Genomic DNA, 26528 nt, shown 5'->3' on the forward strand with positions numbered 1-26528 from the left:
GCCTCTCTTCCCTTGGCCTTTGTAGCCTTGAGGAGGAACTTTCAGGAAGGAATTTCAGCAGGGGGAATACCAGCCTCTGTTTTCTGTCCCCTGTTCCTTCAGATGAATCCAAGAGTTTGCAGTTTAACTCTGACTTTTGTTCTCTCAGCTCTAGATTGAAGTGGGGGGAGGGACGCAGTTTGGATTTTTGCTTCCTTCCCACCCTCCAGGTCCAGGAGGCTGGGATTTCACCTTGCAGCAGGTGGCTCTGGGTTTGGAGAGATGAAGGTGGACCTGTGGTCCCTTTCAGCTCATGGAAGTGGGGAGCCCAAGCTGGCTTGGCAGAGGCTCCCAGGGTGCGTGGGTGAGTGGCGGCTGCTTTGCACACAGCTGAGGACGTGGCTGGATGGTTGGACACCCCTCCCCCTCGGGACAGTTGTGGCAGGGAGCCTGGAGCATGATGTCACCGCCGCCTGCTCATCCCCAGCCTGGGCCCCGAGGAGGTCTACTGCATTGTCTCACTCCCGGAGCATCTCTGCTGGGCTCCTCTGCTGGTGGGGATGGGGAGACGGTGACACAAAGGTTGAACCCCTGCCAGGGGACACCCAGCTCTGCTGGGCCACGGCTGACCCTGTAGGGCAGTTTCTCAGACTTCTCCGTTGAAGTAATTCCAATAGCCAAGGGAAGAGACTGTGTCGCTCCAAGACCAGGGTCAGGCTGGGGGGCAGTGGCGTCTGATAGGGGCCCCATGGGGCTCATTACAAGCTATGAGATTTCATTGAAGTCTCTGGTTTTATCTCAGAAATGCGTGTGAATTTTGCATTTATAGCCATCCTCCAGCTGTGCTTACTTTTAAATGAAAAGGTTTCCTTCCAACAAATTTGGGTAAAACTGATGTTCTAGGCAGAGGAGCAATTGCACAAGCCCACCCATACCCCTGGGGAGCCTAATCCTGGTCGGTGGCATTTCATCGGATTTTAGAACTGGTGCTAATACGATCGAGATGGTGCAGCAGAAGGGTCTGGTGCAGGCTGGCCAGCCTTGAGTAGAACAGTCTCATAACCCACAAAAGCCCCAGGAGCTGTGCCAAGGGGCGCTGGTGGAGCCACATATATTGTGCCATGAGGTCTCCATGCACCTCTTCTCACCAGTTCCTCAGGACAACATGATCTGGATGGTACCATGATCACTCCCATTTTGCAGAGGTAAAAACTGAGGTTTAGAGAGGTGACCACCAAATGGCAGAACCAGGGGTTGAATCCTGGCCTCCTGGATGCTAGTGCATCCCTGCAGGTCTCTGTCACCAGGTGTGGCTAGGGGGTAGTGGGGCAATGTTCTGAGTCCCGGTCCCCACCCCCAGGTGCTCCCCTGGTCAGCATGGCGCCCAGGATCCATGGCTACCTGCAGCAGCCCTTGCTGGTCTCCTGTTCTGTGCACAGCGCCCTTCCCTTCCGGCTGCAGCTGCGGCGAGGTGAAGCCAGGCTGGGCGAAGAGAGGCACTTGCAGTAAGTGGCCCACAGCAGCTGATTGTCCCTGGTCACAGGACTCCTGGCTGCTGAGGCCCTGGAGGGATCTCAGAGGAGTGGGTGGCAGGAGAGGGATCCTGGTGTCTGTCATTGTCCTGGGCAGCCCAGCCTGGGACTTCCAGTGCAGCCAGGAATGGAGAAGAGTTTGTCCCCAAGACTCCCACTGCTGCTGGGTCATCAGCTCATGAAGGAGCTGCAGGCCTTCCTCAGCTCCTGGAAAACTCAACCCATTCGGGGCCCAGCCGTGGGCCTCAGGGAAGGAATGATGGGAGCCCAGGTCTCAGAGAGAGGAAGGGCCTGGCTGCAAACCACACAGCATGTTGTGGAATTTCCACGTCCCTGGCTGTGTACCTCTCCTTATTGCATCTCACAGAGGAATTGGGGTCTCTCCTTTGGGTGGGATTCAGGGGACTAGGTCCCTGAGGGGCAAATGAGGCCATGGGCACCCTGACCAGAGTCAGTGTGATCGTGCCTCTCCTTCTGCTCCCTGTTTGCAGGGAGTCAGGAAACAGCAGCTGGGAGATCCCGAGGGCCTCCAAGGCTGAAGAGGGGACATATGAGTGCACAGCCATCAGCAGGGCTGGGACCGGGCAAGCAAAGGCCCAGATTGTCATCACAGGTCTGTCCCTTGGATCCCCTCCATGTAGCCCTTTCCTTACCCTCTTCCCGGGTTCTTCCCTCTAGGATTTCCTCCCAGCGAGTCTCCAGCCAGCTGCTGGGACTGTCCATCATTTCGGGTCTGGCTGCCCAGGCTGCCACCTGCCTGCTGCCCCTCATTTGGGGCTGTCTCACCCCAGAACGGCCTGTTGGTCTCACCTGGAGGAAGGCTGAGGATCTGACTGGGGTCTGCCTGCCCTGCCCAGCTTCAATGCCAACTCTGACTTCTTAGAGTTCATCTTTCAGGGGCCACCGTCAATCTTGTGGTCAGGACCCCTTCCTGCCTCCAAGTCCTGGCCAGGATGGTGCCATCGAGCTGGGGAGGTTGGAACCACCACAGGCTGTCCAAATGAAATCGGCTTTATTTTAAAAATCATGAATGCAGGCTGCTTTGTAGAGAAGAAAACCCGTAAGCCTGGGAAGATCAGCCACTCTACATTGACAGCTAGAAATTCCACATGCTCCTACTAGGAAGGCTGGAAAAATATAAGCAACCAAAAAGATCAAAGTAACTTGTAGTCCCTCCATTTTGCCGGATTTACTTCCTTTCAGGCCTTTTTCTATGCCCGGCAGTCTCTGATCTCAATACTTCCTGTGGCTTTTTGCTATCCAGATAGCGGTTTGCTTAGCGCCTTCCTCCTTCGGGGCATATTTGGCTGCTATAAATAGCCCTGCCATTGGTACAGAGAGTCATTGTGAACACATGACTCTCTTCCCCTGGCTGGAGGCTTCGAGGCTATATTCCACACCGTGGTGTCTTCAGCTGGGTGTATGAGAGAGGTGCCAGAGCAGGCGCAGGCCGTGCAGCCCCCGGGGGTGTATAATGGTGGTGGGAGAATGACCTCCCACAGGGGTGATGCCTGATGGTGAGTGGATGCTGGTCACCCATGCTGCTGGCTGACGTGTCCTGCACGATCTGGTTTGGGTGGACCTCAGGGAGCGGCACCAGGGCCTGCATGATGACCCCTCCCTTGCCTCAGCTCCTCAGTTCCTCCTGTGCTCATGTCCCTGCAGACCCCCCACCGCAGCTGGTCCCTGCTTCCAATGTGACTGTGTCCCCGGGGGAGACTGCCATCCTATCCTGCCAGGTCCTAGGCAAGGCCCCCTACAACCTGACGTGGGTCCGGGACTGGCGAGTCCTGCCAGCCTCAACAGGCCGAGTCACCCAGCTGGCTGACCTGTCCCTGGAGGTCAGCAGCATCGTCCCCACAGACGGCGGGAGGTACCAGTGTGTGGCTAGTAATGCCAACGGGGTCACAAGGGCATCTGTCTGGCTCCTGGTGCGAGGTGAGACTTGTTCTGCCGCTGCTCCCCCAGTTTAGCACTCGACCTAGTGTTTACCCCAGAAGCCGTGAGTCCCCCCTCTCCCAGACCTTGTCTCTGGCAGGCAATAGCAACCCTTTCAGTGTTTTTTGAGCTTTCAGGGTGAGAGAATTCTGTAGCCTCCTAGCCACTCTAATGGCTCTCGCTGCTGGGAAGTTCCTCCTAATATCTAACTTACGTTTCTACTGCTGTAGGCCAAACCAGTTTCACTGTGTCATGTCCTTTTTCCATGTCATCGAGCCCCTCCATTGTTCCCCACTCCCCACTGCACCCCACTCCCCACTGCACCCTGCCCAGTATGTGGGGCAGGGACTGAATATTGGACCCTTGTGGGAGCCCAGAGTCAGATGTGTGTTTGGCAGCACTTCCTCTGTCTTTTATCCATGGCTGTGGGAGGGGAGGGGCCCGGGGCTGGGTGCCTGGGATAGAACGGCCTCTCTGATGCGCTCATCCTTACCTATCCACTTTTTGGGTCACAGAGGCCCCGAAGGTCAGCATCCACACCAGCTCCCAGCACTTCTCCCAAGGTGTGGAGGTGAAGATCAGCTGCTCAGCCTCTGGGTACCCCATTCCCCACATCTCCTGGAGCCGTGAGGGCCAAGCCCTACAAGAGGACAGCAGGTGAGGTGCCCAGAACACATATCTCGGGGGCTCGTAGCAGGTGGACAGGACTCCCAGGGGCCTCTCTGGGCCTTGGCCTTCCTACCTGTAAATGGGGGAGTAGCATCTGCCTTCCTTCCTCCTGGGATCATTCCAGACTCAAGAGTGAGATCATTTTGGAAACATAGCAATGATGCCACCGTGTGGGCTCAGTGGTCAGAGCCTCAGGCTATGCGGACCTGCTCCCAAATCCTGTCCCTGCCCCCAAATCCCACCCCTGCCATTCAGGCTGTGTGACGTTGGGCAAGTCCCACCCCCACCATTCAGGCTGTGCGGACCTGCTCCGGAATCCAGCCCCACCTTCAGGCTGTGTGACCTTGGGCAAGTCGTCTTACCTCCCTGAGCCTCGTGAATTACATGTACATAAAGTGCTTAGCAGAGGCCCAGAGCAAGCTGTCAGTATGGAAAGGTCATTGCTAGTTGCATTGTTCATTAACTTGTTATTAATGACAACTGTGGAGCAACCCCTTGTGTGATCCAATGTGTTTTTATGGCACAACTCCAGAATTCATGTGGACGAAGAAGGAACCCTGATTATTCAGGGGGTAGCTGCAGAGGATGCTGGGAATTACAGCTGCCAGGCCACTAATGAGGTTGGCATGGACCAGGAGATGGTCACCCTCTACTACACAGGTACCCAGGCCACGATCATCGCATCGCAGGAGAGGGGCTTCCTTCCCCACCTCCCTGCTTCCCTTCTCCCTCCCTTGCTCCCTTCCATCAGTATTTATGGAGCATTTATCTGTGTCCTACACTGGGGGCACAGCAGTGAACACACGGTCCCCGTTGGGTGGAGCTTGTATTCTAAGGAGGCACACATAGGTCAATGGGATGTTTCCTGATGCTGAAGATGCTGCGAAGAACAGGGAGCTGGCTGGTGTGAGGGAGGGACCTGTGCTGGAGGCGAGAGGGAAGTGGCCACTCTGTGCAGGACTTGGCCACAGCCTCTCTGAGCAACCCTTACCATAGGGTCACTATGGGAACAGCGTCGCAGGTGGAGGGACCGGGAGGGGGTACTGAGCCTGGGGTGCTCCAGGGGTGGCAAGGAGGCTGGTGTGGCAAGAATAGGGCATGGTTGGGATGCGGGAGGGGGCTTCCTGAAGCTGTGCTTTATTACCTTTGAGGGTTGGTCCTAAATTCCGCATTTCTTCCCTGCGCAGACCCACCGTCAGTCTCTGCTGTACACGCTGTGGTGCTGGCTGCTGCTGGGGAGGAGGCTGTGCTGGTGTGTGAGGCGTCTGGGGTTCCCCCACCCCGAGTCATCTGGTATCGAGGTATGTTGGTGGGGAGGGGTCCTGGAACTGTCCCACTGGGGCCCTGAAGGATCAGCTTTCCAGAAAGAAGGGAGGAGGAGGGAGGGGGTGTTCTGAATGAGGAGTCTGGGAGAGCTGGTGTTCTGGCGCCCCCACCCTCACCCCCAGCCTGTGCTGGAGCTGGTGGGTCCCAGCCCCCTGACCCTTACCCCCAGCCTGTGATGACACAGCCGATGTAGATGTTCAGAGCAGCGCTGAGCCAGACCCAGATTTGAATTCCGGCTCCCCTGGGTGATTTTGGCCAAGTGACCTGGCATCTCTGAGCCTCAGTTTCCTCATCTGAAAAATCAGATAGTTTGGTTGTATAGGATTAAACGAATCCATATGAGCAGAGGTTTTATTTTTTGATTTTTTGGTTTTATTTATTTCTTTGAGACAGAGTCTCACTTTGTCACCCAGGCTAGAATGCAGTGGTGCAATCTCAGCTCACTGCAGCCTCCACCTCCTGGGTTCAAGAGATTCTTGTGCCTCAGCCTCCTGGGTAGCTGGAATTACAGGCGTGTGCCACCAGTCCTGGCTAATTTTTGTATTTTTAGTAAAGACAGGGTTTCACCATATTGGAGAGGCTGGTCTTCAACTCCTGACCTCAAGTGATCCTCCTGCCTTGGCCTCCCAAAGTGCTGGGATGACAGGCATGAGCCACTGCGCCTGGCCACATGTGCAAAAGTTTTAGAACAAGTGTGGCACATGAGCTGCGCTTGACATTCTTAGTGATAGTGCTGAAGACAATGTGATTATTTGAAAATGACAGTAATGATGACAGGGTTGTCCTTAGACCCTGAGGTCATGGGCAGAGTGTTTTCATAGTCCCTGCTGCCAGGCTGGAGTTTGACAAACAGGTCCTGGGGTCGCACTAGGTCTTTCTGGGAACTGTATGCTGGGCTTCCTCTCAAGGGTCAAGCGGGGTCAGCAATAATGGTCCCTCTCCCAGATTGTGCCCCATTTCTTGCAGCACCTGCCTGCGACCTCGTCAGAGCCTCACTCTGACTCTGAGATAGGCGGGGCAGGTGGTGGTAGCTCAGAGTTGAGCATTTTGTTTAGGGTCACGAGCAAGTGGGTAGCAGGGGCTTCTGGACTCCTTCCTTAATGCATATTCTGGTCAACAGCCCCATAAACCCAGCCCTAGAGCCCCTCTTGGAAAGGAAGCCTTACCATGAAATACTCTTCCATCTTCAGAAGGAAGGAGATTCTCACACATGCTACATGGATGTCCTGCTAGGTGGATGCTATTCTAGGTCAAATCAGCCAGACACAAAAAGACAAATATTCTCTGATTCCACTTATGTGAGTTCCCTAGAGAACGTCAAATTCATAGAGGCAAAAAATGGAATGGTGTTTGCCAGGGACTGGGGAGAGGAGAACATGAGGAGTTTCAGTTTGGGGAGATGCAAGTAGTTCTGTGGAGGCCAGTGATGGGCACGCAATGGTGTGGATGTGCTGACGCCACTCAGCTGGCTGCACACCTAGAAACAGTTCAGACTGTCAGTTTTGTATTATGTATATTTTACTACAATAAATAAAATAAAAATTACATTTAAAAGGGCAGTCAGAATCAGGGGTGGAGGGAAGTCAGGCAAGAAAAATGAGGGAGGAGCCAGGCGTGGTGACTCACTCCTGTAATCCCAGCACTTTGGGAGGCCGAGGCGGCTGGATCACTTGAGGTCAGGAGTTTGAGACCAGCGTGGTGAACATGATGAAACCCTGTCTCTACTAAAATTGCAAAAAATTAGCCGAGTGTGGTGGCATGTGCCTGCAATCCCAGCTACTCAGGAGGTTGAGGCAGGAGAATCACTTGAACCCAGGAGGCAGAAGTTGCAGTAAGCTGAGATCGCGCCACTGCACTCCAGCCTGGGTGACAGAGCGAGACTCTCTCAAAACAAAAACAAAAAGAAAGAAGAAGAAAAATGAGGGAGCTCAGGGCTCCCTGGATCCCTCCTAGAGCAGATCCAGACCCCTGGACCTGGGCGGTGGGGTGGGTACCAGCTGGGAGGTCTAGGCTGGAGTTCTTGGGTCATGAGCCTGACATGTAGGGCCTGGCTTACCCCAAATCCTCTTCAACAGAGGGGCTTAGGGAAGACCCAAGTCCCCTGCAGGACTGGACCCAGGGGTCCTGACTTTGGAGCTGAAACCTGCCTCCACCCACTGTCCCCCAGGCCCCAACCTTGTGGAGCTGCAGGAGCTCAGGTTCAGGCTCGTGCAGCCTCCCACTTTGGCCTCCATGGTACCAGGGACACCGGCCCGATGCTTTCTCCTCTTTGGTCCAGGGGGTGTTGAAATGATCCTGGCCCCTGAGGGCTCCAGCTCTGGGAAGCTGCGGATCCCAGTGGCTCAGGAGAGGGATGCTGGTGTCTACACCTGCCGGGCTGTCAATGAGTTAGGTGATGCCTCTGCAGAAATCCAGCTGGTGGTTGGACGTGAGTGTACATCTTGTCTCCCCCTCCCCTTCCCTTTCTCCTTTCCCAGCACTCTGCCCTGCTTCTGAGCAGGGAGGGAAAACTCTCCCACCCAAGTTGCCAGTGTGGATTGTATCATGTGGATCTGAGCATGTGGGGACAAGGGAAATCCAGGGGAGGCAGTGCATGCGTTAGCTCTTGCTGGGTAACAAATAGCCCCCAAATTTTATGGCTTAAACAGTAAGTATTTATCACAGTCTGAGGATCAAGAATCTGAAAGTGGCCTGGCTGAGTAATTCTGGCTTAGGGTCCATCCTGAGATTAAAATCAGTATGTTGGCTGGGGCTGCAGTCATCTTAACATTTGCCTGGGCCCAGGGGATCCACTCCAGGCTTACACATGGGGCTGTTAGCAGAAGGCTCCCAGAGAAGAGAGAGAGAGAGAGAGAGAGTTTGGTTCAGCTCAGGATGAGACCTAAGTTCCAGTCTCATCTCTGTCCCCACCTATGTGCTTTGGTCTTTTCAAGGAGCCTCAGGTTCCCATTTGTAAAGTGGGGCTGACTGCACTACTACCCTCCTTGAGTTGCTGTGAGGATTCAGTGAAATCAAGCCCATTAGCACAGGGTTGGGCCTATAGCAATTGCTCCATAGATGGAGGGAGGGGGTGATCATCCACTTGCTGCAGATGTGGAGTCTGAGTTTCTCGGTGGCCAGCATGTGGCCTTGGCTGTGACTTCCCGGATGTCTGAGTCCCAGGTCAGGGTTCTGGGCACTGGGACTTGCTCGGAAGCTGTGGGCACAGCTTCTTGGCACACGGAGCTGGGACAGATCAGGCTCCGAGTGTTTGTTGAGACCACGGCGAGAGAAGCAGGTGCTGGAGTTCTAGAGAAGCGCAGAGAATCAAGAATGTGCTGGTCTGGGCTGAATGGGCCAGGCTGGGCCAGGGCTGGGTGGGGCGGCTGAGGAGGCCGAAGGCAAGCCGGGCTGTGGCTGGCGGGGGCCTACGTAGGAGGGTCTGGCCTGGGGGTTTGTGCTTCCTCAGGGTTGAGATCCTCCCAGGCTTGGGGTGCTCTTAGCCTTTCTTCACTTGCTCCATCATCCATTCCTCCAACACAGGGTCATCAGCCTTTTGTACCAGCCTTTTGCTGGGGACACAGGGCAGGTGAGACACAGCATCAGCCTTTGTGTTGCTCATGATGTCAGGCAGAGAGAACAGAGGCCAGGCAATTAGCACACACAGGGCACCAAGTGGCTGGAAGGTTGCATCCTCAGGGGCTGTGGGTGCCCAGAGAAGGCTAATCCAGTGCTGGGGACCAGGAAGGCTTCTTGGAGGAGGTGACATGTAAACTGAAACCAGAAGCACCCAGAAAGATGATGAGCTGGGGAACAGTGTTCCAGGCAAAGGGAACAGCATGTGCAGCCCTCCCCATGGCAAGAGAAGTGAGGCAGAGAGGGAGGGTGGGGAGGGGGTGGCAGGATAGCTGCCACCTGGTACCGGTCACTCCTGGTCTGGGGAGATGCAGAGGAGTTTGGTCTGTGCCCTAAGGGGGTGGCAAGAGGTTTCCAGGAGGAGGGCAGTATGTTCAGATGTTTCCACTGTGGCTGGGCCACCAGTAGCCTCTGGCCTTAACTCTAGGTCAGGGAAGGGATGGACAGTGGCCCAGCACCTGTGGGTCTGGGGGGAGCTGGTCTGGCAGCGGTGATTGGAAATGGAATTTCCTACCCAACTGGGTGGCAGCTGTGGTCCAGCCTTCCTGGCCGGGCTGGTAGAGGTCAGGAACGGGTGTGCACTGTGCCTGCTTCCTGCTGTTGAGCTGGAGGTGGCTTCCTGGTAGCATCTGGGACATAGGAAGGGAGGCGGCCTCCTCCTCCGTGCCAGGAGGGCCTGCACTTGCAGACCAGCCTGTGAGGCACTGGTGCATCATCTTCCGGGCCTGGCATGTGCCAGTCAGGAGTCCTGGCTCCATGCCCAGGTCTGCTGATACTTGCCTGCATTATTTACCTATTAGAGTCTCTCTTTCTGCATGTGAAAGGGGAGGGTGGTAGCAGAGCTGTGCTCATAGGGCCCCCGAGAGGCTTCCTGAGAATGTGCTTCACTCAGGGCTTGCGTGGAATAAATAATGCACGTGGGCATCCTTCCCCAAAACCTGTGTCCAAGTTGGCTGAGCTGACCAGGGCCCAGTGAGGTGGGGCGACTGGTCACATGGCTGGTAGCCTGACTGTGTGTGGCATCCCCTCCTGAGTTCAGTGCCCTGAGCTGTGGTCTGTGCTTTACTTGATTCCTCTCTAAATGGATGTGTGTCCTCTTTTTTTTTAATTTTTGAGAGGAAGTCTCTCTCTGTTGCCCAGGCTGGAGTGCAATGGCACGATCTCGGATCACTGCAACCTCTGCCTCCTGGGTTCAAGTGATTCTCCTGCCTCAGCTTCCCCAGTAGCAGGGATTACAGGTACACACCAGATGTTCAGATGTTTCCATTGTGGCTGGGCCACCAGTGGCCTCTGGCCTTAACTTTAGGCCCGGCTAAATTTTGTATTTTTTGTAGAGATGGGGTTTCACCATGTTGGCCAGGCTGGTCTTGAACTCCTGACCTCAAGTGATTCGCCCACCTTGGCCTCCCAAAGTGCTGGATTACAGGTGTGAGCCACTGCGCCCGGCCTAAATGGGTATGCCTCCTCTTTTTGTTCTCTCATTTCAGTCTCTGCTTCTTAGTCCCAACCTGGAAGCTCCTGGTTGCCAGGGGCCGACTGGGGAACAAGGAGATATGCTGTTTTAGACACTAAAGATCCTCTGGCTTGCCTTGAGGGAGGGGAGCTGGGAAGAAATGGGCGAGGCTCTGTGACAAGGGGACAATGGCGAGGCGAATTCTCCATCGGGCACAGCAAGCATAGGCAGAAGGCCCTGCACTTATAGGGGTCCATGACAGTTTTCTAATTTTGATTTCTTTTAAAATCAGAAGAAAAAAATGACCAACAGTGAATAGATAAAGACAAATCCAGCCTGTGTCGTGCATGTCTTTGTGCCAGTGCAGTAACGAAATACGATTTTCCATGTTTTCTTACGGAGGCTGGAGCTGGGCTCTGCAGTCGGGCTGGGTGGAGCTGGGGAAGGTAGTCTGTTGGGTTGTTCCACTCAGGGTAGGTGGGGCCCGGTGGCAAAGCTGTACCCCTGGGGGCCAGGGCTCTGCAGGAACCATGACCTTGTCTAGGGCGAGCCCAAGCAAAGGCTTTCTGGGATTCTGGGATTGTGAGCTTTGGCGGCTGCCAGGCCCCGATGAGAAAGGGTGGTGTCTGAGGCTGGGTCCAAGACCGTCTTCCTCCTCACAGTAATTTTCCAAATTGTGTTTTTATCTCCCTGGAACTTCCCTAATCCCCAAGGCCAGGAGGGAAATTTGATGTCATGATTTGGATGGATGAAGGATATTTCTGGGGACAGATGGAAAGGACAAAGAGGCAGACGCTTTTCCATGTTCTAGACTCAAAGGGTTAAAAAACAAAACAAAACAAAAGGCCAGGGATCTCCCTGCTGCAGGGGCCTGCCTGGGGACAAGGACCTGAGGACGGTACCCAGAGGCTGCGGAGGGAGAGACCTGCACGCACTTGGCTTAGAGCTGCTCCTGGCCTGCTGAAGGAGAGACGGGAGCTTGAGTTCCTGTGTTGGGAAATAACTTGATTCTTTTTTCTGCTTCTGATTATAAAAGTCAAATGATGCTTAGGAAAAAAGAAGATTTGGAAGAAACACTGCAAGCTATTAACAGTGGTTACCTTAGGGAAGGGTGTGGGATCTGGGGCATGTGGAGCAAGAACTAGGAGAATTTCCACGCTTTGTGTATGTATTAGAATGTCTCCTAACTCCTGGTGACCAGGACAGCCCTTGTTTAGTCGATTGTCCTTGGGTCACTATTAATGCAGCCCCTTTTCACTCCCGAGTGGCCCAGTTCAGACCCTAATGTTAGGGTCATGTTATTTATAACGAGCAAGTTTTAATTCTGTGGTGGTGTTTGACATGCTCTTTACAAAAAAGTTCAACCAACAGGGCAAGCTCTAGAGAAGAGGGTGAAGAAGACCTATAATCCCCCGTGACGCTGGCTGTTTGGGGTGGCAACCACAGAAGGGGCTGTGGAAATGGCAGCTGAGTCCAGCCAGGCCACCCAGCCATGCGCTCCTCTGCAGAAGTGGGCCTGGCTCAGGCCAGGGGATTAAGCATCAGAGGGAAGCTCAGGAACCCCCAGGAGGAAAGCCCTGTGGCCCAGGAGGAGGGGAGGCATGGGAGAGGGGTTGCAGGGGTTGAAGTGAAGGCTTACACTCAGCTCCTGTGTGAGTGGGTCACAATCAGACTCAGAAACACATCTTGCAGCCCCTTGGAGGGGTTTTCTGAGAAGTGTCGCAGCCGGAAGTGGGCATGTTGCTTCTCTGCACCTCTGGGGTCAAGCCAGGGCCCTGAGACCCCACGTACCATCCCACGAGTCACTCCCTTTGCCTCATCCCGAGAGCTCTCCAGGGGTGGATGCCATTCAGCTCAGGTTGACCCTGGAGCCTTGGACAGGAGTCAGTCCCTAGGTTCGCAAGGGCAATGGTATGGGGATGGGGGAGAGGGGAGGCAGTCCTCTAGGAGAGGCTGCTGAGCGGGTCCATCCTCCAGGCAGGGTTGACGGGTTTCCTCCCTGCAGATGCACCCCGGCTGACGGAGCTGCCCCGGAACGTCACTGTGGAGCTGGGGAGTAGTGCCCTCCTGGCATGCCGGGCCACAGGCCGCCCGCCCCCAATGGTCACCTGGCACCGTGGAGATGGCCAGTCCCTGGGGTCCAGGCTGGGGCCCCAGCAGGGCAGCAGAACTCGGCAACCGGACTCAGGAATGCTGTTCTTTGAAAGTAAGATATTGAGGTTGGGGCAGGGTGGGTAGGGAGACAGGATGGCTTCCGACACCCTAAACCCCCATGGCCGGGTGGCTGGGTGGCCAGGTGGCAGGGAGCAGGACCCTGACCCCCAGCACTGACCATGGAGCAGGCTGATGCGGGGTCACACTTTGGCTGGGTGGCTCTGGCCAAGTCATTCTACTCTTCTGGTCCTGGTCATAATCATGAGTGAAACCTATTACCTGCCTGGCTGATTAAAGCCACTTTATGGGGCTGCTGTGTGGATCATCTGCACTGAGTGCTTAGCACAGTTCTTGCCACATGCTAACTGTCACACATGTGTAAGCTATGATGATTACCATAATTACCACTGTGGCTATCCACCGCCCACTTTACCACACGCCAGGCCCAAGGTGGGCACGTTGTCAACCCCTCCCGGTCACACTACAAGATACGGTCCAATTACCCCCATTCCATAGATGAGCAGACTGAGGCTTTCTCACCCTCCCAGGGTCCAGCTGTGTCCCTCACCCCTTCCCTCTCTGCCATCCCAGCCTTCCCTCCTGAACCTCGTAAGGCCAGGCCATGCCGAGGGCTCTCTCTGCACTGGGGAGCTGGAGCCTGTCCAGGTGGCCAAGGGAGAGGTGGGGTCAGGGAGGCTATGGCTGTGGTGTGCCCTGACAGTCACACTTGTCTCTCTCATGCCCCTCAGGTGTGGCCCCAGAAGACCAGGCCCTGTATGTCTGTGAAGCTCGAAATGTCTTTGGGAAGGTCCAGGCCGAGGCCTGGCTTGTCGTCACTGGTCACGGTTCGCTGGTGGATCTGAGAGCCGTGGAAGGTGGGAGGTGGGAGATGGGAGGTGGGAAGCAGGCGCTCCCCAGGGGCACAGCAAGGCCATGGGCATCTCCAGGGAGCCTCTCCTGGCCCATTTGTTGGAACAAACAAGTCCACAGCCAAACTCCCCAAGAGCATCACCTGTACCCCTGTGTCCTGGGCAGTGTCCTGAGGATCCTGTGACTCTTCAGGGTCCCTAATTCTGATGCATCTCCCAGTTCTCTGGGGAGGGAGAGGGGAGCAAGTGCCTCTGTCCCCCAGACGACCACCCAGGACACTTATCGTGGCTGACACCAGCTCCTCTCCCCACAGCCCCCCCACAGATCGCCGGCAGCGCCCCCACCATCCGTGTCCTGGAGGGGCAGCCCGTGTCCTTGCCCTGCATCATCCTGGCCGGGCGGCCGCTCCCAGAAAGGCATTGGCTCAAGGCCGGCCAGCCTGTGAGTGCTGGTCTCCTCTGGGTGCAGTGGGCGGTGGCAACCGGGGAAGGAGGGGACTGTCACAGCCAAGCCTCGGTCTCTGCTTGGCTGCTCCCCCTCCTGGAAGTGTCCTCTTCCTCCTTTTGGCCTCATTTTGGAACCTTTTCTGATAATGCACTGATGCCATTCGTTGCCCTCTAAAGTCCTGCCGGCTGTCACATGGGTCATAACTGCTGGGTCCCTGGGAGCTCTGCGGGGGAATTCTGTGCACCAGCAGAGCCGTGGACCAGGGATCAGGGATTCTGCGGAGGCCCAGTCTCAATGCAGTGGTCTCCCAGTTCTTATGGTTCCAGAGCAGGGATGTGCCCTGTGCAGTTTAGTGTCTGCCCCAGATACCAGCGCACCACTGAATGCACGGGGGTTGCCTAATCCAGCAGCTCACGTCCATGTGATTTTCTTGGCGTTCCTCTGTTTGATCTCTTCCCTTTCCTCAATTCTTCTGCCTGGTCTCAGACACACTGGGTCCCTGTGTCCTGCAGGCTGCAAAGAGGTGCCTTCCCAACTCTGCATTCCCAGGAGAGACTCTCATGGGCCCAGCTTGGATCAGGCTCACCCTGGTCCAGGTGGCCAAGGGAGAGGTGGGGTCAGGGTATGCAGGGGTCAGACCTACCTAGCCCTGCAGGGTCTGTCAGGGGCTTGATTGGGCACCCAGGATGGGGACTCACAGAGTTCCTCAACCTTCTCTGAGCCCCCGGCCTCTCAGTCCTGCCTGCTCCCTGCTGGCCTGGTGGGCCGCATAGTTTCCTGAGGGTTCTCTCTCAGCTGCCTCTGAATGAGGCCCGAGGCTAAGCTGGCTCTTCCTCACCCCCACCAGCTCCCAGCTGGCAGCCGGCATTCCGTCCGAGCAGATGGCAGCCTGCACCTTGACCGGGCCTTGCAGGAGCACGCGGGGAGGTACAGCTGTGTGGCCACCAACACCGCGGGCTCTCAGCGTCGGGACGTGGAGCTGGTGGTCCAGGGTGAGTCCTGGAGCCTCTGAGGTTGTGGTCATGGGGCAGGGAACATGATGGGGTAGGGGGAATGTGCAGAGGTAACTTGATCCTCGAATGCCTTTGCTTTAAAAACTGCACAAGTGATACATATTCTCTGTGGGAAAATTAGGGATTTTACAAGTTAAAAAAATACTCTCATAATACCAGTAACTGAGAATAACCAGATTTTACATTTTGACATGTGTCTTTTCATACTCTCTCCACATACACTCTCTCTATATCACACGCACCTGTATGTAGTATATACATCCACTATGTATACATAGAATATATATTCTTTATTCATGATACATATAGCGTCTTTGTATGTTTTATACGTAAATTATACAAAAGTTATCTATCATCTGTTTATCATCTATCCATCTGATCTATCTACTTGTTTACAAACCTATTTAAAAACCGAATAGGATCACATGCCGCCATTGTCTTGCCACCTACGTGTTTCCTCATCAGTATGTTATGGCTGTTCTGTTTTCTGTCGATTAAGATTCAGAGGCATCAATTTAATACGGGGATAATGGTGTCCCCTGATTTTCTAATTATCTGATCATCTGTACCCTCCTGAGTCCCCCCAACCCTGGGCAGGAACAGCCTTGTGCTTACACATTGCGGGTGACCTCGTATCTACATGACCGAGTCTTTCCTTGGGATAAACCCATTAGTGTGGATTCAGTTTTGCGTCACAGAGATCGTACATTTTTGGAATTTTTAGTGTTTTGCCCAACTGCTCTCCTGCCCCCAGCGCTGGGTTCTTTTGTTCACCCAACCAGGGAACCACTGTGCTTTTTAATGTAAAATGAGAAGTTTAAAACTAAATGTGGTTATATTTTGTGATTTACCGAGTATATCTTCTTTATTCTCATTTGTTTCATGAAACCCCCAGGGGCTTAGAGGAAAGAATGCTCGTTCCCCATTTTATAGTGGGAGGCCAAAGTTCAGAAGGGCTGGGCTGAGCACTCAGGTGTAACTCTGGGTGCCACTTCCTCATAACTCCAGATCCAGAGTTGGGTGTGTACCACACGCCAGGCATCTGCTGGTTTCTATATGTGATTCCACTCAGTGTCACCCCCTAACTTCCTACTGTGCCCCGCACAGCCACTTCTGCGGGGTTGACATGAGCAGGCTCAGTCTCTCCTGACTCAGTTCATTTCCATTAAACAAATATGTGTGGACCTCTGCTGGCTTTGGCCACCTGGGAGGCCAGAGGCCATTTCCCTCCTAAAGGAGCTCCCAGTGCTGGCATCAGAGCCCCTGGCTTCCAGACTCCTCTCCTGGCTTCTCCATGCCTAGTTGTCCCTCCCTTGATCCCCTTAGGGTCCCCCGTTTTCAAGCCTGGGAATCTGAGTGGTGCCCAGGGTGGATGTGACAACTGTTTTGAAGCTCACTGTGTTGCGAAAGCTCTGCCCGTCTGCCCGTTCCAGAAGGGATGACCAGGGAATTGGGGTTAAATTCACTTTTGTGCTGAGCAGGGAATATGAGCACCAAAAGATTAAGTGATTTATCTGGACCCCCAGAGCAATGAATCAGCGCAGCTGGTTCCCAAGCACGTGCTGCCTGCTGTATGGGGAAGGCTAACTGACAATGGCAGGCAGTGGTGGCTGCAGATATTGTGCCATTTTTATTCGCCTGTTGAAAGCTTTTATTTTTTAAATTTTTATTTATTTATTTTTGAGATGTAGTTACACTGTCACCAAGCCTGGAGTGCAGTGGTGCAATCTTGACTCACTGCAACCTCCACCTCCTGGCCTCAAGCGATTTTCCTGCCTCAGCTTTCCAAGTAGCTGGGATTACAGGCATGTGCCACCACACCCAGCTAATTCTTATATTTTTAGTAGAGACAAGTTTCACCATGTTGGCCAGGATGGTCTCAAACTCCTGACCTCAGGTGATCTGCCCGCCTCAGCCTCCCAAAGTGCTGAGATTACAGGGTGTGAGCCACCATGCCCAGCCTGATAGCTTTTAATATTGTTAAATATACATAAAATAAAATATATTGTTTTGATGATATTTAGGTGTGCAGTGGTGTTACTACATTCCCACTGTTGTGTGACTGTCCCCACTATCCATCTCCAGAACTTTCTCACCATCCTGAACTGAAACTCCATCCCTATTAGACATTAACTCCCCATTCCCTCTCTCAGCCCCCGGGAGCTGCCCTTCTACCTCTGCTTTCTATGACCTGGCCTATTCTGGGGACTTCCTATAAGTGGAATCATACAGTATTTGTCCTCCTATGTCTGGCTGATTTCACTTAGCAGGTTTTTAAAGTTCAGCCACAGTGTAGCATGTGCCAGAATTTTACTTCTTATAAAAAAAATAGACTGGACTTTTAAGAGCAGTTTCAGTTTATAGAAAAATTAAGCAGAAGGTACAAAGATTTCCCACATACCCTGGCCCCGCTGTGCGAGCCTTCCTCACTGTCAGCACCCCGACAAGCGGCCCCGTTGTTACCATTGAAGATACAGCATCCTCACTCCAAATCCCAGAATTTACACTGGGGTGCCCTCTTGGTGTTTTTTATTTTTGTTTTTATTATTTTGAAACACAGTCTTGCTCTGTGGCCCACACTGGAGTCCAGTGGTGTGATCTCAGCTCACTGCAACCTCCACCTCCTGGGTTCAAGCAATTCTCTTTCCTCAGCCTCCCAAGTAGCTGGGACTACAGGTGCCCACCACCAGGCCCAGCTAATTTTTAATAGAGATGGAGTTTCACCATGTTGGCCAGGCTGGTCTCAAACTCCTGACCTCAGGTGATCCACCCATCTCGGCCTCCCAAAGTGCTGGGATTACAGGCGTGAGCCACCACACCCGGCCCTTGGTGTTGTTTATTTTGTGGGTTTGGATAAATGCTTAGCAACGTGGATCTGCCACTGCAGTATCATCCAGAGTAGCTTCACTGCCCTAACAGTCCTCAGGGCTCTGCCTCTTCATTCCTCCCTCCCCCAACCCTGGCAACCGCTGATCTTGTTGCTGTCTCCATAGTTTTGTCTTTTTTTTTTTTTCTTTTCGTTCTTCTTCTTCTTCTTCTTTTTTTTTTTTTTTGGAGACAGAGTCTTACTCTGCCTCCCAGGGGGGAGTGCAGTGGTGCAATCTTGGCTCACTGCAACCTCTGCCTTCCAGGTTCAAGCAATTCTCATGCTTCAGCCTCCTGAGTAGTTGCAATTACAGGTGCCTGCCACCACACCTGGCTAATTTTTGTATTTTTAGTAGAGATGGAGTTTCACCATGTTGGCCAGGCTGGTCTTGAACCCCTGACCTTAAGTGATCCTCCTGCCTCAGCTTCCCAAAGTGCTGAGATTACAGGCGTGAGCCACTGCATCCGACTTCTTTGCTTTTTCCAGAATGTCATACAGTTGGAGTTAATTTCCTTCCTTTTTAAGGCTGAATAGTCTTCCCTTGCTTACACCCACTACATGTTGTGTGTCCATGCATCGTTGATGGACATTTGGGTTGCTTTGCCTTTTGGCCACTGTGAATGAGGCTGCTATGAACCTTTGCTTTGACCCTGGTTTGTTATAACAGTGCCACCTAGAATCCATCCCACCGCCACCCACCACATCACCAATGAAGGGGTTCCTGCCTCTCTCCCCTGCGTTGCTTCAGGAGTTCCTGCCCCCACCATCACCTGGACCAAGGTAGGCAGTGCTTGTTACCGAGAGGGCAACCGGCGAGGTAGGCCCAGTGTGTCATGGGGTGGAGCTGCAGGCTCTGCTGATGTCACCTGTGCCTCTGCCCTAGGAAACCAATGCCCTGACCTCTGGAGGTCCCCTCTACAATGTGAGTGAGGAGGGCACCCTGCTCATCGCCCAGCCGTCCGCCCAGGATGCAGGGGCCTATGTCTGCACGGCCACCAACACCGTGGGCTTCTCCAGTCAGGAGATGCGGCTTTCTGTCAACAGTGAGTGATGGCAGCCCTGCCCGGGAGAGGGGCTCAGTGGATGTGGAGACAGAGAGTCCCAGCTCCGCCCTGTGGAGCCTGACGGGGAAGCTGTCACATCAGCAGTCCTGCAGAGTCCCGTGGCTTTGCACGGGACGAACGCCCCCAGCAACCCACTCACCCACCTCTCTCTGCCCCAGACCCTCTGGCCTCCTTTCTGTTTCTGGAACAGTCTATCCTTCCTGTGCACATGCAGTTCCTTCTGCTTGGAATGCCGTTCCCTCACCTCTGGGCCCAGCTGACTGCTCCCATCTGTTAGCTCTCAGCTCTCCCGGATCCCCTAGGCTGGTCGAGTCACCTTGCTGTAAACTGTGGAATATCCCCCTCCTGGCACCCGTCACAGCTGTGGTGCAATGCTTGATCCCATAGGGAGCTTTTTGGTACCAGTGTTGCCCAAGGACCCTGAAGGCTGGGAGGATGGGGCAGGGCTGGCACTCCATAAATACATCTGAGAGGAGTGAGCACATGTATAAGCCAGGCTTTTTCTCTCATAGACCTCACGGTCAGTATGTTTATATTACAAGTATTTCTTAATGGGGGAGCATTTCCTCTCTGAACTCCAAACGTATGGGGAAACACAGGAGGGCTAGATGGGTTTTGATTTCCCCAGCTGGCTGGCTTGTTTATTTATTTATTTATTTTTTTTGAGACGGAGTTTCGCTCTTGTTACCCAGGCTGGAGTGCAATGGTGCGATCTCGGCTCACTGCAACCTTCGCCTCCTGGGTTCAGGCAATTCTCCTGCCTCAGCCTCCTGAGTAGCTGGGAGGCACGTGCCCCCATGCCCAGCTAATTTTTTGTATTTTTAGTAGAGACGGGGTTTCACCATGTTGACCAGGATGGTCTTGATCTCTTGACCTCGTGATCTACCTGCCTCGGCCTCCCAAAGTGCTGGGATTACAGGCTTCAGCCACCGTGCCCGGCTGGCTTGTTTCATTGTTGTTGCTCATGTAGCAAGTGCCTTCCTTGTATGAGCTAGAAAGATGGAGGAAGGGAGGGAGGAGGAGGGAAGGGTACCAGGCAGTCTCTCCCTGACCAGAGAGGTCCCTCAGGACTGAGAGATCCGGAGGGAGGGTCTGTGCATTCTTTGATGGCTGATATCATAGGAATAAATGAATGAGCAAGAGGAGAAGGTAGAGAGCGAGGAGGAGTTCAGAGGCTGCCAGAATGTCCCTGGGGAAGGGATGGCAGGATGAAGAGAAGCCAGAGGAGACACATACCTGGGGCAGGAGGGACCAGGTCAAGGTCCTCAGAGCAAGATGGTGGTAGGGAGGTGGGTAGGGGAGAACTGAGCCAAAACCCTGGGACCTGGGTCTCACCAGCAACCTGCACTCTCCCTCTTCTGACAGCCACACCCGCCTCTGGACCTGCTGAGCATCAAGGTCGCAGCACTGGCTCTGCTTCCTGGTGGAGCTGCCCCGTGGCTGAGGGCACCCGTGGACCCCTTTCCCCTCTGCCCTACTGACAGGTCCTGCTTCCTCTCCCCACAGCCAAGCCCAGGCTTCATATGAATGGGTCACATGATACAGATGTGCCTCTGAGAGTCATGGCGAAGGCTGGTGAAGAGGTGACCCTGGACTGCGAGGCCCAGGGCTCCCCACCCCCCCTGGTCACCTGGATGAAGGACTCTCACCCTCTGCCACCCACCACCAACAGGTAACCCCAGGCCATGGCCTCAAGTCAGGAAGGGACATAGCTTAGGGCTGGAGGGAAACCTGCCTCAAGGTGACTAGTGACGCCGCAGTGGTCTTGGATCCTGCAGACTCTCCCGTAGGATGCTCTTGGGCTTCCGCACATGGAGCTGCTATCCATGGTCCCCCAGAAGCCTGGAAGGCCCTCTAGAGGGTGCCTGGAAGCCCAGGGTGAGACTTCCCATCTGAAATCACGCCCACGGGGCACCTTGTGCGCCAGCCACTGGGCGTTGCCTATGGGATCCGTTTAATCTGCACAGCCTCCCTTGATATCTGACAGGACACTGACGCTTGGCCAGGGACTGAGCTGCTCGCCATCACCCGGCTAGGCAAGAGCAAAGCCAGGGCTGGGACCACATCCCCGCCATGACACACTCCACCCCACGCCTGCTCTGCAGGACCAGGTGTCTGGCGGCTGAGCTGTCTGACTCAGCTGCTCCTGGTCCGGAATCCTGGGAGTGGGTGGACAGGGAGGAGGCTGGCTTGGGTGTCCTTCAAAGCCACGCTGTACCCCCCTGGAGGGGATGCGGGGGATGCTAGGGCCCTTGCCCCTGGCTGGGGGTTCTGTGGCTCAGGCCGGTGACATCGGCCCTGGCAGGGTCTTTGAGATGTTCCAGAACCAGAAGGTCTCAGAGCAGCCTGCTCTGTAATGAATCCCCCCCAATCCACATCAGTACATCTCAGAACATGTGTGGTGAGTCCTGCCAATCCTTGCAGCGGGGCACCCCTGAAGGCGGTGGGGGCCCAGGGAGCCAGCCCTAGGCAGCATCTCCAGGGGCCCCCATGCCCTGTTGGCATCACTGCAGCTCTGTGTTGTAGGCTAGGGGTGTGGTGGGGGCTTCTGAAGCTCCCCCAGAAAGCCTGGTCCTCGCTCCTCGGCTGGCTGGTGGCCCTTGGCGGGAGGATGCATGTTGATTTACAGCTTGTTACTGAAATGGGAACCTCATTCTCATTTGTTCACCCCTCCTCGCCGTGGTGCGTTAATGGGTCAGCCGGGAGCTGTAAATTTGCGCGAGCCGCTTTTGCAATCCCAGGGTGTTGTGTGTTCCCTCTCCCTTGCCCTCTTCACTCCGTGCTGGCTTACACGGTTTTCTCTCCAAATTTGGGAGATTTGGGAGTTTATCTAAAAGAGAAGGAAAATATGCTGGGGGCGGGGTGGGGTTAAGTGCTCAGGCCCTGGAGCTCCCCAGAGCCAGTGCTGATGATCTTTTTTATTTTATTTTATTTTGTTATAAAGACGGGGTTTCACCATGTTGGTCAGGCTGGTCTTGAACTACCGACCTCAAGTGATCCACCTTGGCCTCCAAAGTGCTTGGATTATAGGCGTGAGCCACAGCGCCTGGCCCAGTGCTGATGATCGATCTGTCTGCTTGCTCCCTTCTTAGTTGTATGACCCTGGGTGGCCACTGGCTCCTCTTAGCCTGTCCCTCCATCTGCAAGGTGGATGTTATTTAAATAGCGCCCTTGTGGGTTAATGTCGGATGTGCAGTGCTTAGGAAGTCAGATGTGCTGAAAAATCGCTCCCTTTCATGTTATTTCCCTGCTGTTGCTGTTCACAAACTGAGACATCAACTCCAGCTTTTACTAATTTATCCTGTCCTACCAAACCTGTTACATCAATTCTCACCCACTTTTTAAATGTAAAAGCTTTAAGCCTGGGTGCGGGTGGCTCACGCCTGTAATCCCAGCACTTTGGGAGGCTGACGTGGGCAGATTACAATATCAGGAGTTCGAGACCAGCCTGGCCAAGATGGTGAAACCCTGTCTTTACTAAAAATACAAAAATTAGCCAGGCATGGTGGCAGGTGCCTGTAATCCCAGCTACTTGGGAGGCTGAGTCAGAGAATTGCTTGAACTTCGAAGGTGGAGGTTACAGTGAGCTGAGATCATGCCATTGCACCCCAGCCTGGGTGACAAGAGCAAGACTCCATCTCCAAAAGAAAAGCTTTATTGACTCACATCCTGTATCATTTGCTTATTTAGAGTACACTGTTCAGTGTTTTCTAGTATATTCGAACTTGTGCAACCATTACCAGAACCAATTTTAGAACACGCTCATCACTTTCCCAAAACATCTTCATACTCAGTGGCAGCCACCAGCCACCCATTCCTGCCATGTTCCCACTGCAGCCCCGACAGCCACTAATCTGCTTTCTGCCCATTCTGGACATTTCATATAAGTGGAATTGCATGTGGCCTTTCGTGTCTGGCTTCTGTCACCTAACTTCATGTCTTCCAGGTTAATCCATGGTGTAGCCAGATTAGTGCCTGCCTCCTTTTGATGGCTGAGTAGTGTCCCATCCTGTGGGTGGCTTGTCCCATTGCTTGGGTGGCTCACCTGTTGTGTGTCCACTCATCAGTTGATGGGGACTGGGGCTGTTTCCACCTTTTGGTGACTGTGAATACCCTCACTTTTTTTTTTTTTTTTTTGAGATAGAGTCTCACTCTTGTTGCTCAGGCTGGAGTGCAGTGGCACGATCTCGGCTCACTGCAACTTCCACCTCCCGGGTTCAAGGGATTCTCCTGCCCCAGCCTCCCAAGTAGCTGGAATTACAGGCGCCTGCACCATGCCCAGCTAATTTTTGTAGTTTTGGTAGAGATGGGGTTTCACCACGTTGGTCAGGCTGGTCTCAAACTCCTGGCCTCAGGTGATCCACCTGCTTCGGCCTCCGGAAGTGCTGGGATTACAGGCGTGAGCCACCGCGCCCAGCCATAGCCTCACTTTTGATTGTGCTTGAAGCTTTGTAGTCTCTGGGTACTCTGGTTCCCTCCCTGCCCCACACGGCAGTGTCCACAAACACAACCACGCTCAGCCTCTTGCAGACAAACCACACCCCCCATCCCTCAGTGACTCGACAAGAATGTCACAGAGACTTTTAAAGTGGAAAACACACAGTGAGACTTTCTGTCTGTCTGCTTCCCTCTCCCCTCTCCCTCCTCCCCCTCCTCCTCTTCCCCTCCCCATCTCCCTCTTCCTCCTCCCTTTCCCCTGCCTTCTCTTCCCCTCCCCCTTGTCCTCCTCATCCTTCCTTCTCCAAGGACATCCCCAGGCTCAGCCTCAAAGCTGCCCTTCTGGAAGCTGGAGAACTTACCTGGATGATGCAGCTGATGAGTCATAGATGAGAGGGGCCAGCCGCCCTCCACGGCACTCCCCTCCACAGCCCTCCCCTCCACGGCACTCCCCTCCACAGCCCTCCCCTCCACGGCCCTCCCCTGCTCCCTTGCTCCTCTTCTTGCTGAGTTGCCCCAAGGACAGGGCTCCATGGCAGCCCCTTCTCCTGTCCGTGGGGAATTCTGTGGTGGTGTCAGGGCTGAGAACCCAGATGTGCTGAGCCACCGAGGCCCGCTCCATTCCCCCTTGGCCAGGGGTGGCCCTCTCCTCCCAGTGCCCTGGAAGTGGGTGGGGTGGATGGCACTGTGCCCAGGGCGCTGAAGAGGAAACAGAAACACATGGATGTGACGTGGAACCTGACCCTGCAGCTCCCAGGGCTGGGCCCTGACACACACGCACAGACATGCAGACACGCAGACATGCCAGGGACAGGCGTATCAGGCGGGCCACTGCTCTCTGAACTCTTAGGTATCTTCGACCCCCTGAGTCAGCAAGTTCTAACAGAGGAAGCATCCTAGGAGCCCGAGAAGCCATGAAGTTCTGAGCCACCCAGCCACGTCCCCGTCCCTTCAGAGTGGCTCTGGTCCTGGTAGGGGTGTCCTAGAGTTAAATCTCATGCATCTTATATTATGTCCTCGTCACAGATTCCTTTCCTGTTTTCCATTTTCTCAACTCATCCTGGGCCACGTCACTTGCTTTTTCTTTTTCTTTTTGAGATGGAATCTCACTCTGTCACCAGGCTGGAGTACAATGGCATAATCTTGGCTCACTGCAACTTATGCCTCCTGGGTTCAAGCCATTCTCCTGCCTCAGCCTCCCGAGCAGCTGGGATTACAGGCACACACCACCGTGCCTGGCTAATTTTTTGTATTTTTAGTAGAGATGGATTTCACCATGTTGGCCAGGATGGTCTCGATCTCCTGACCTCGTGATCCACCTGCCTCGGCCTCCCAAAGTGCTAGGGTTACAGGCGTGAGCTACTGCGCCCGGCCTGCTTTTCCTTTTAAAGGGCAAAGTAACATTCCAGGGCGCTCGGCTCCCATCATCGCTAGGCCATCGCTGTGTGTGGGCCACAGCCACGTTGCCAGCTCTCTCGGTCATAAATGAGACTCTTGGAGCAGCTTTGCACAAGGCTCCTCTTCATCTCCTGGGTCAGTTCCTTGGCGGATGATCCCGAAAGCCAACAGTGAAGTTCAAGGGTGGGAATGGTCACTGAGGGCTTCTTTCCTGTGGGACTTGTTTTTGAAAAAGACATTCAAGTTGTAAATTCAAAATTGAAGTCAGCAGCATCGACTGAGCAATATCCTGTGCCCAGGACTGTGTCAAAACCTCAGAGACACAAGACATGGGCTTGGGCTGGGTGTGAGGTCAGGTGGCAGAAGACCTGGGGTCCCATCCCAGCTTCACCCCAGCTTGCCCGTTGACCTTGAGCAAGACCCACTCCTCTCCCCTCCCTGGGCCTCAGTCTTTCCATTTGAGAAATGAAAGAGTTGAACAGGCAATGGCGGCCAGAGAGCATCTCAGGGCCCTGGCCCCATGATTAAGCCCAGGGATGCTGGGGCGAGGCAGTGTTTCCAGGCAACAGTGTTTGTTTGGGATTCCGATGAGGAGATGGGACGGCTGTGAGCACTCCTGGCTCTGGCTCTGGCTCCCCGAGGCAGCCCGCCAGCATCCCACACAGTGCCAAATCCCAAATCCCTAACCCCCAGCGCGGCGGGGGCGGGGTGGGGGGGCAGTGAGAGGATGGTGTGCTCCTGTCTCCTTCCTCCAGGTTTCTTCCTTTCATGCCCCCGTCACCCTTCTCTGCCCCTTATCCTGGAAGGAGATGACTGGGAAGGCTGATTAGAGGCCAGAGGTGGGGCCTGCAGCTGGATCTGGTGACTTGTGACAGGGAAAGCAGCTCAGTGCTCTCTGCAAGCCAGTGGCATGCCTGCACGGCCCAGCGCCCTGCACGGGGACTGTACCTCGGTGGAGCCTCCAAGCACTTGTTGGTTTCTGGCCTGGTGGCTCTGGAGTCAGTCTTGTCAGTCTGTGGCCAGTGGCTCTCTTTCTGGAGAACATTTAAGTTTTCTCGCCTTCTGAGCCGGACCCTTACATCACCATGGCAGCTAGGAAGGAGCCTGGCTGCAAAGCGTGAGGGTCAAGTCCTAGCTGTGTCCTGGCCAGCTGAGTGGCCATGGACACCAGGACCTCACCTCTGGAGGCTCAGTCTTCTCTGCAAAAGGGGGTGTGGTAGCAGGGTCTGCCTGCCTTGCCGGTGTGCCTGCTGGGAGTCTAAGTGAGAGTGTGCTTAGTGGCATGGTGACATACAGAAAGGGTTCAGTAGTTGACAGCTGTGGCTGGTGTCAGCACCATCCTCGGCGCCACCAGCATCGCAGGACTCATACTCTCCGGGCTCATGGGATGGCGTGGACTCCATCTCCTTCCACCTGTTTATTGAGCTTGGCTCCTTGGCGGGTCTCAGGCACCTGCTCCTGAATTTCTACAGTGTGACTTTCCCTCGGGGGCTTCCTCACAGGGTCTGTGATGCTGGACAGGTGCGAGTCGGGGAGGTGGTTGCCAGGAGGGGTGCTCTCTAGGCTGCCTGCCCAGGCTCAGGCTCTGTCCCAGCCCTAGCAGACACAGGGCTGGCGTCCACTGGCACATAGTGGGCATCTGTTGAATGTTGCCTGACTGTGTGCTCTGTGCTGAGGACCAGCCCTGCAGCAGGCTGCATGACTCTGGGGGGAGTGCCGTTCATTCCACAGCTGCTGGCCCTGCTCCTGGATGCTTTAGAGACAGAG

The 26528-nt window shown here is 54.5% G+C and overlaps 1 protein-coding gene across 9 annotated transcripts in view; it reads left to right on the forward strand.

The window, feature by feature from the left end:
* HMCN2 (hemicentin 2) overlaps positions 1-26528 on the forward strand; it is a 167573-nt gene that overhangs the window by 37454 nt on the left and 103591 nt on the right. For 7 of the 9 annotated variants that reach the window (XM_035260402.3, XM_035260417.3, XM_035260413.3 and 4 more), the window contains 14 exons: positions 1340-1484; positions 2003-2124; positions 3177-3449; positions 3965-4106; positions 4651-4778; positions 5306-5419; positions 7723-7872; positions 12518-12718; positions 13416-13541; positions 13850-13977; positions 14831-14975; positions 18530-18642; positions 18746-18905; positions 20433-20598. In XM_035260402.3, the coding sequence (XP_035116293.2) occupies positions 1340-1484; positions 2003-2124; positions 3177-3449; positions 3965-4106; positions 4651-4778; positions 5306-5419; positions 7723-7872; positions 12518-12718; positions 13416-13541; positions 13850-13977; positions 14831-14975; positions 18530-18642; positions 18746-18905; positions 20433-20598 (2113 nt within the window). The remainder of the gene's footprint in view (positions 1-1339; positions 1485-2002; positions 2125-3176; positions 3450-3964; positions 4107-4650; positions 4779-5305; positions 5420-7722; positions 7873-12517; positions 12719-13415; positions 13542-13849; positions 13978-14830; positions 14976-18529; positions 18643-18745; positions 18906-20432; positions 20599-26528) is intronic. The other 2 variants (XM_035260408.3, XM_035260429.3) reach the window with 2 other exon arrangements.

This window comes from Callithrix jacchus, chromosome 1 (genome assembly GCF_049354715.1).
Source record: "Callithrix jacchus isolate 240 chromosome 1, calJac240_pri, whole genome shotgun sequence".
NCBI classification, from domain to species: Eukaryota; Metazoa; Chordata; class Mammalia; order Primates; family Cebidae; genus Callithrix; species Callithrix jacchus.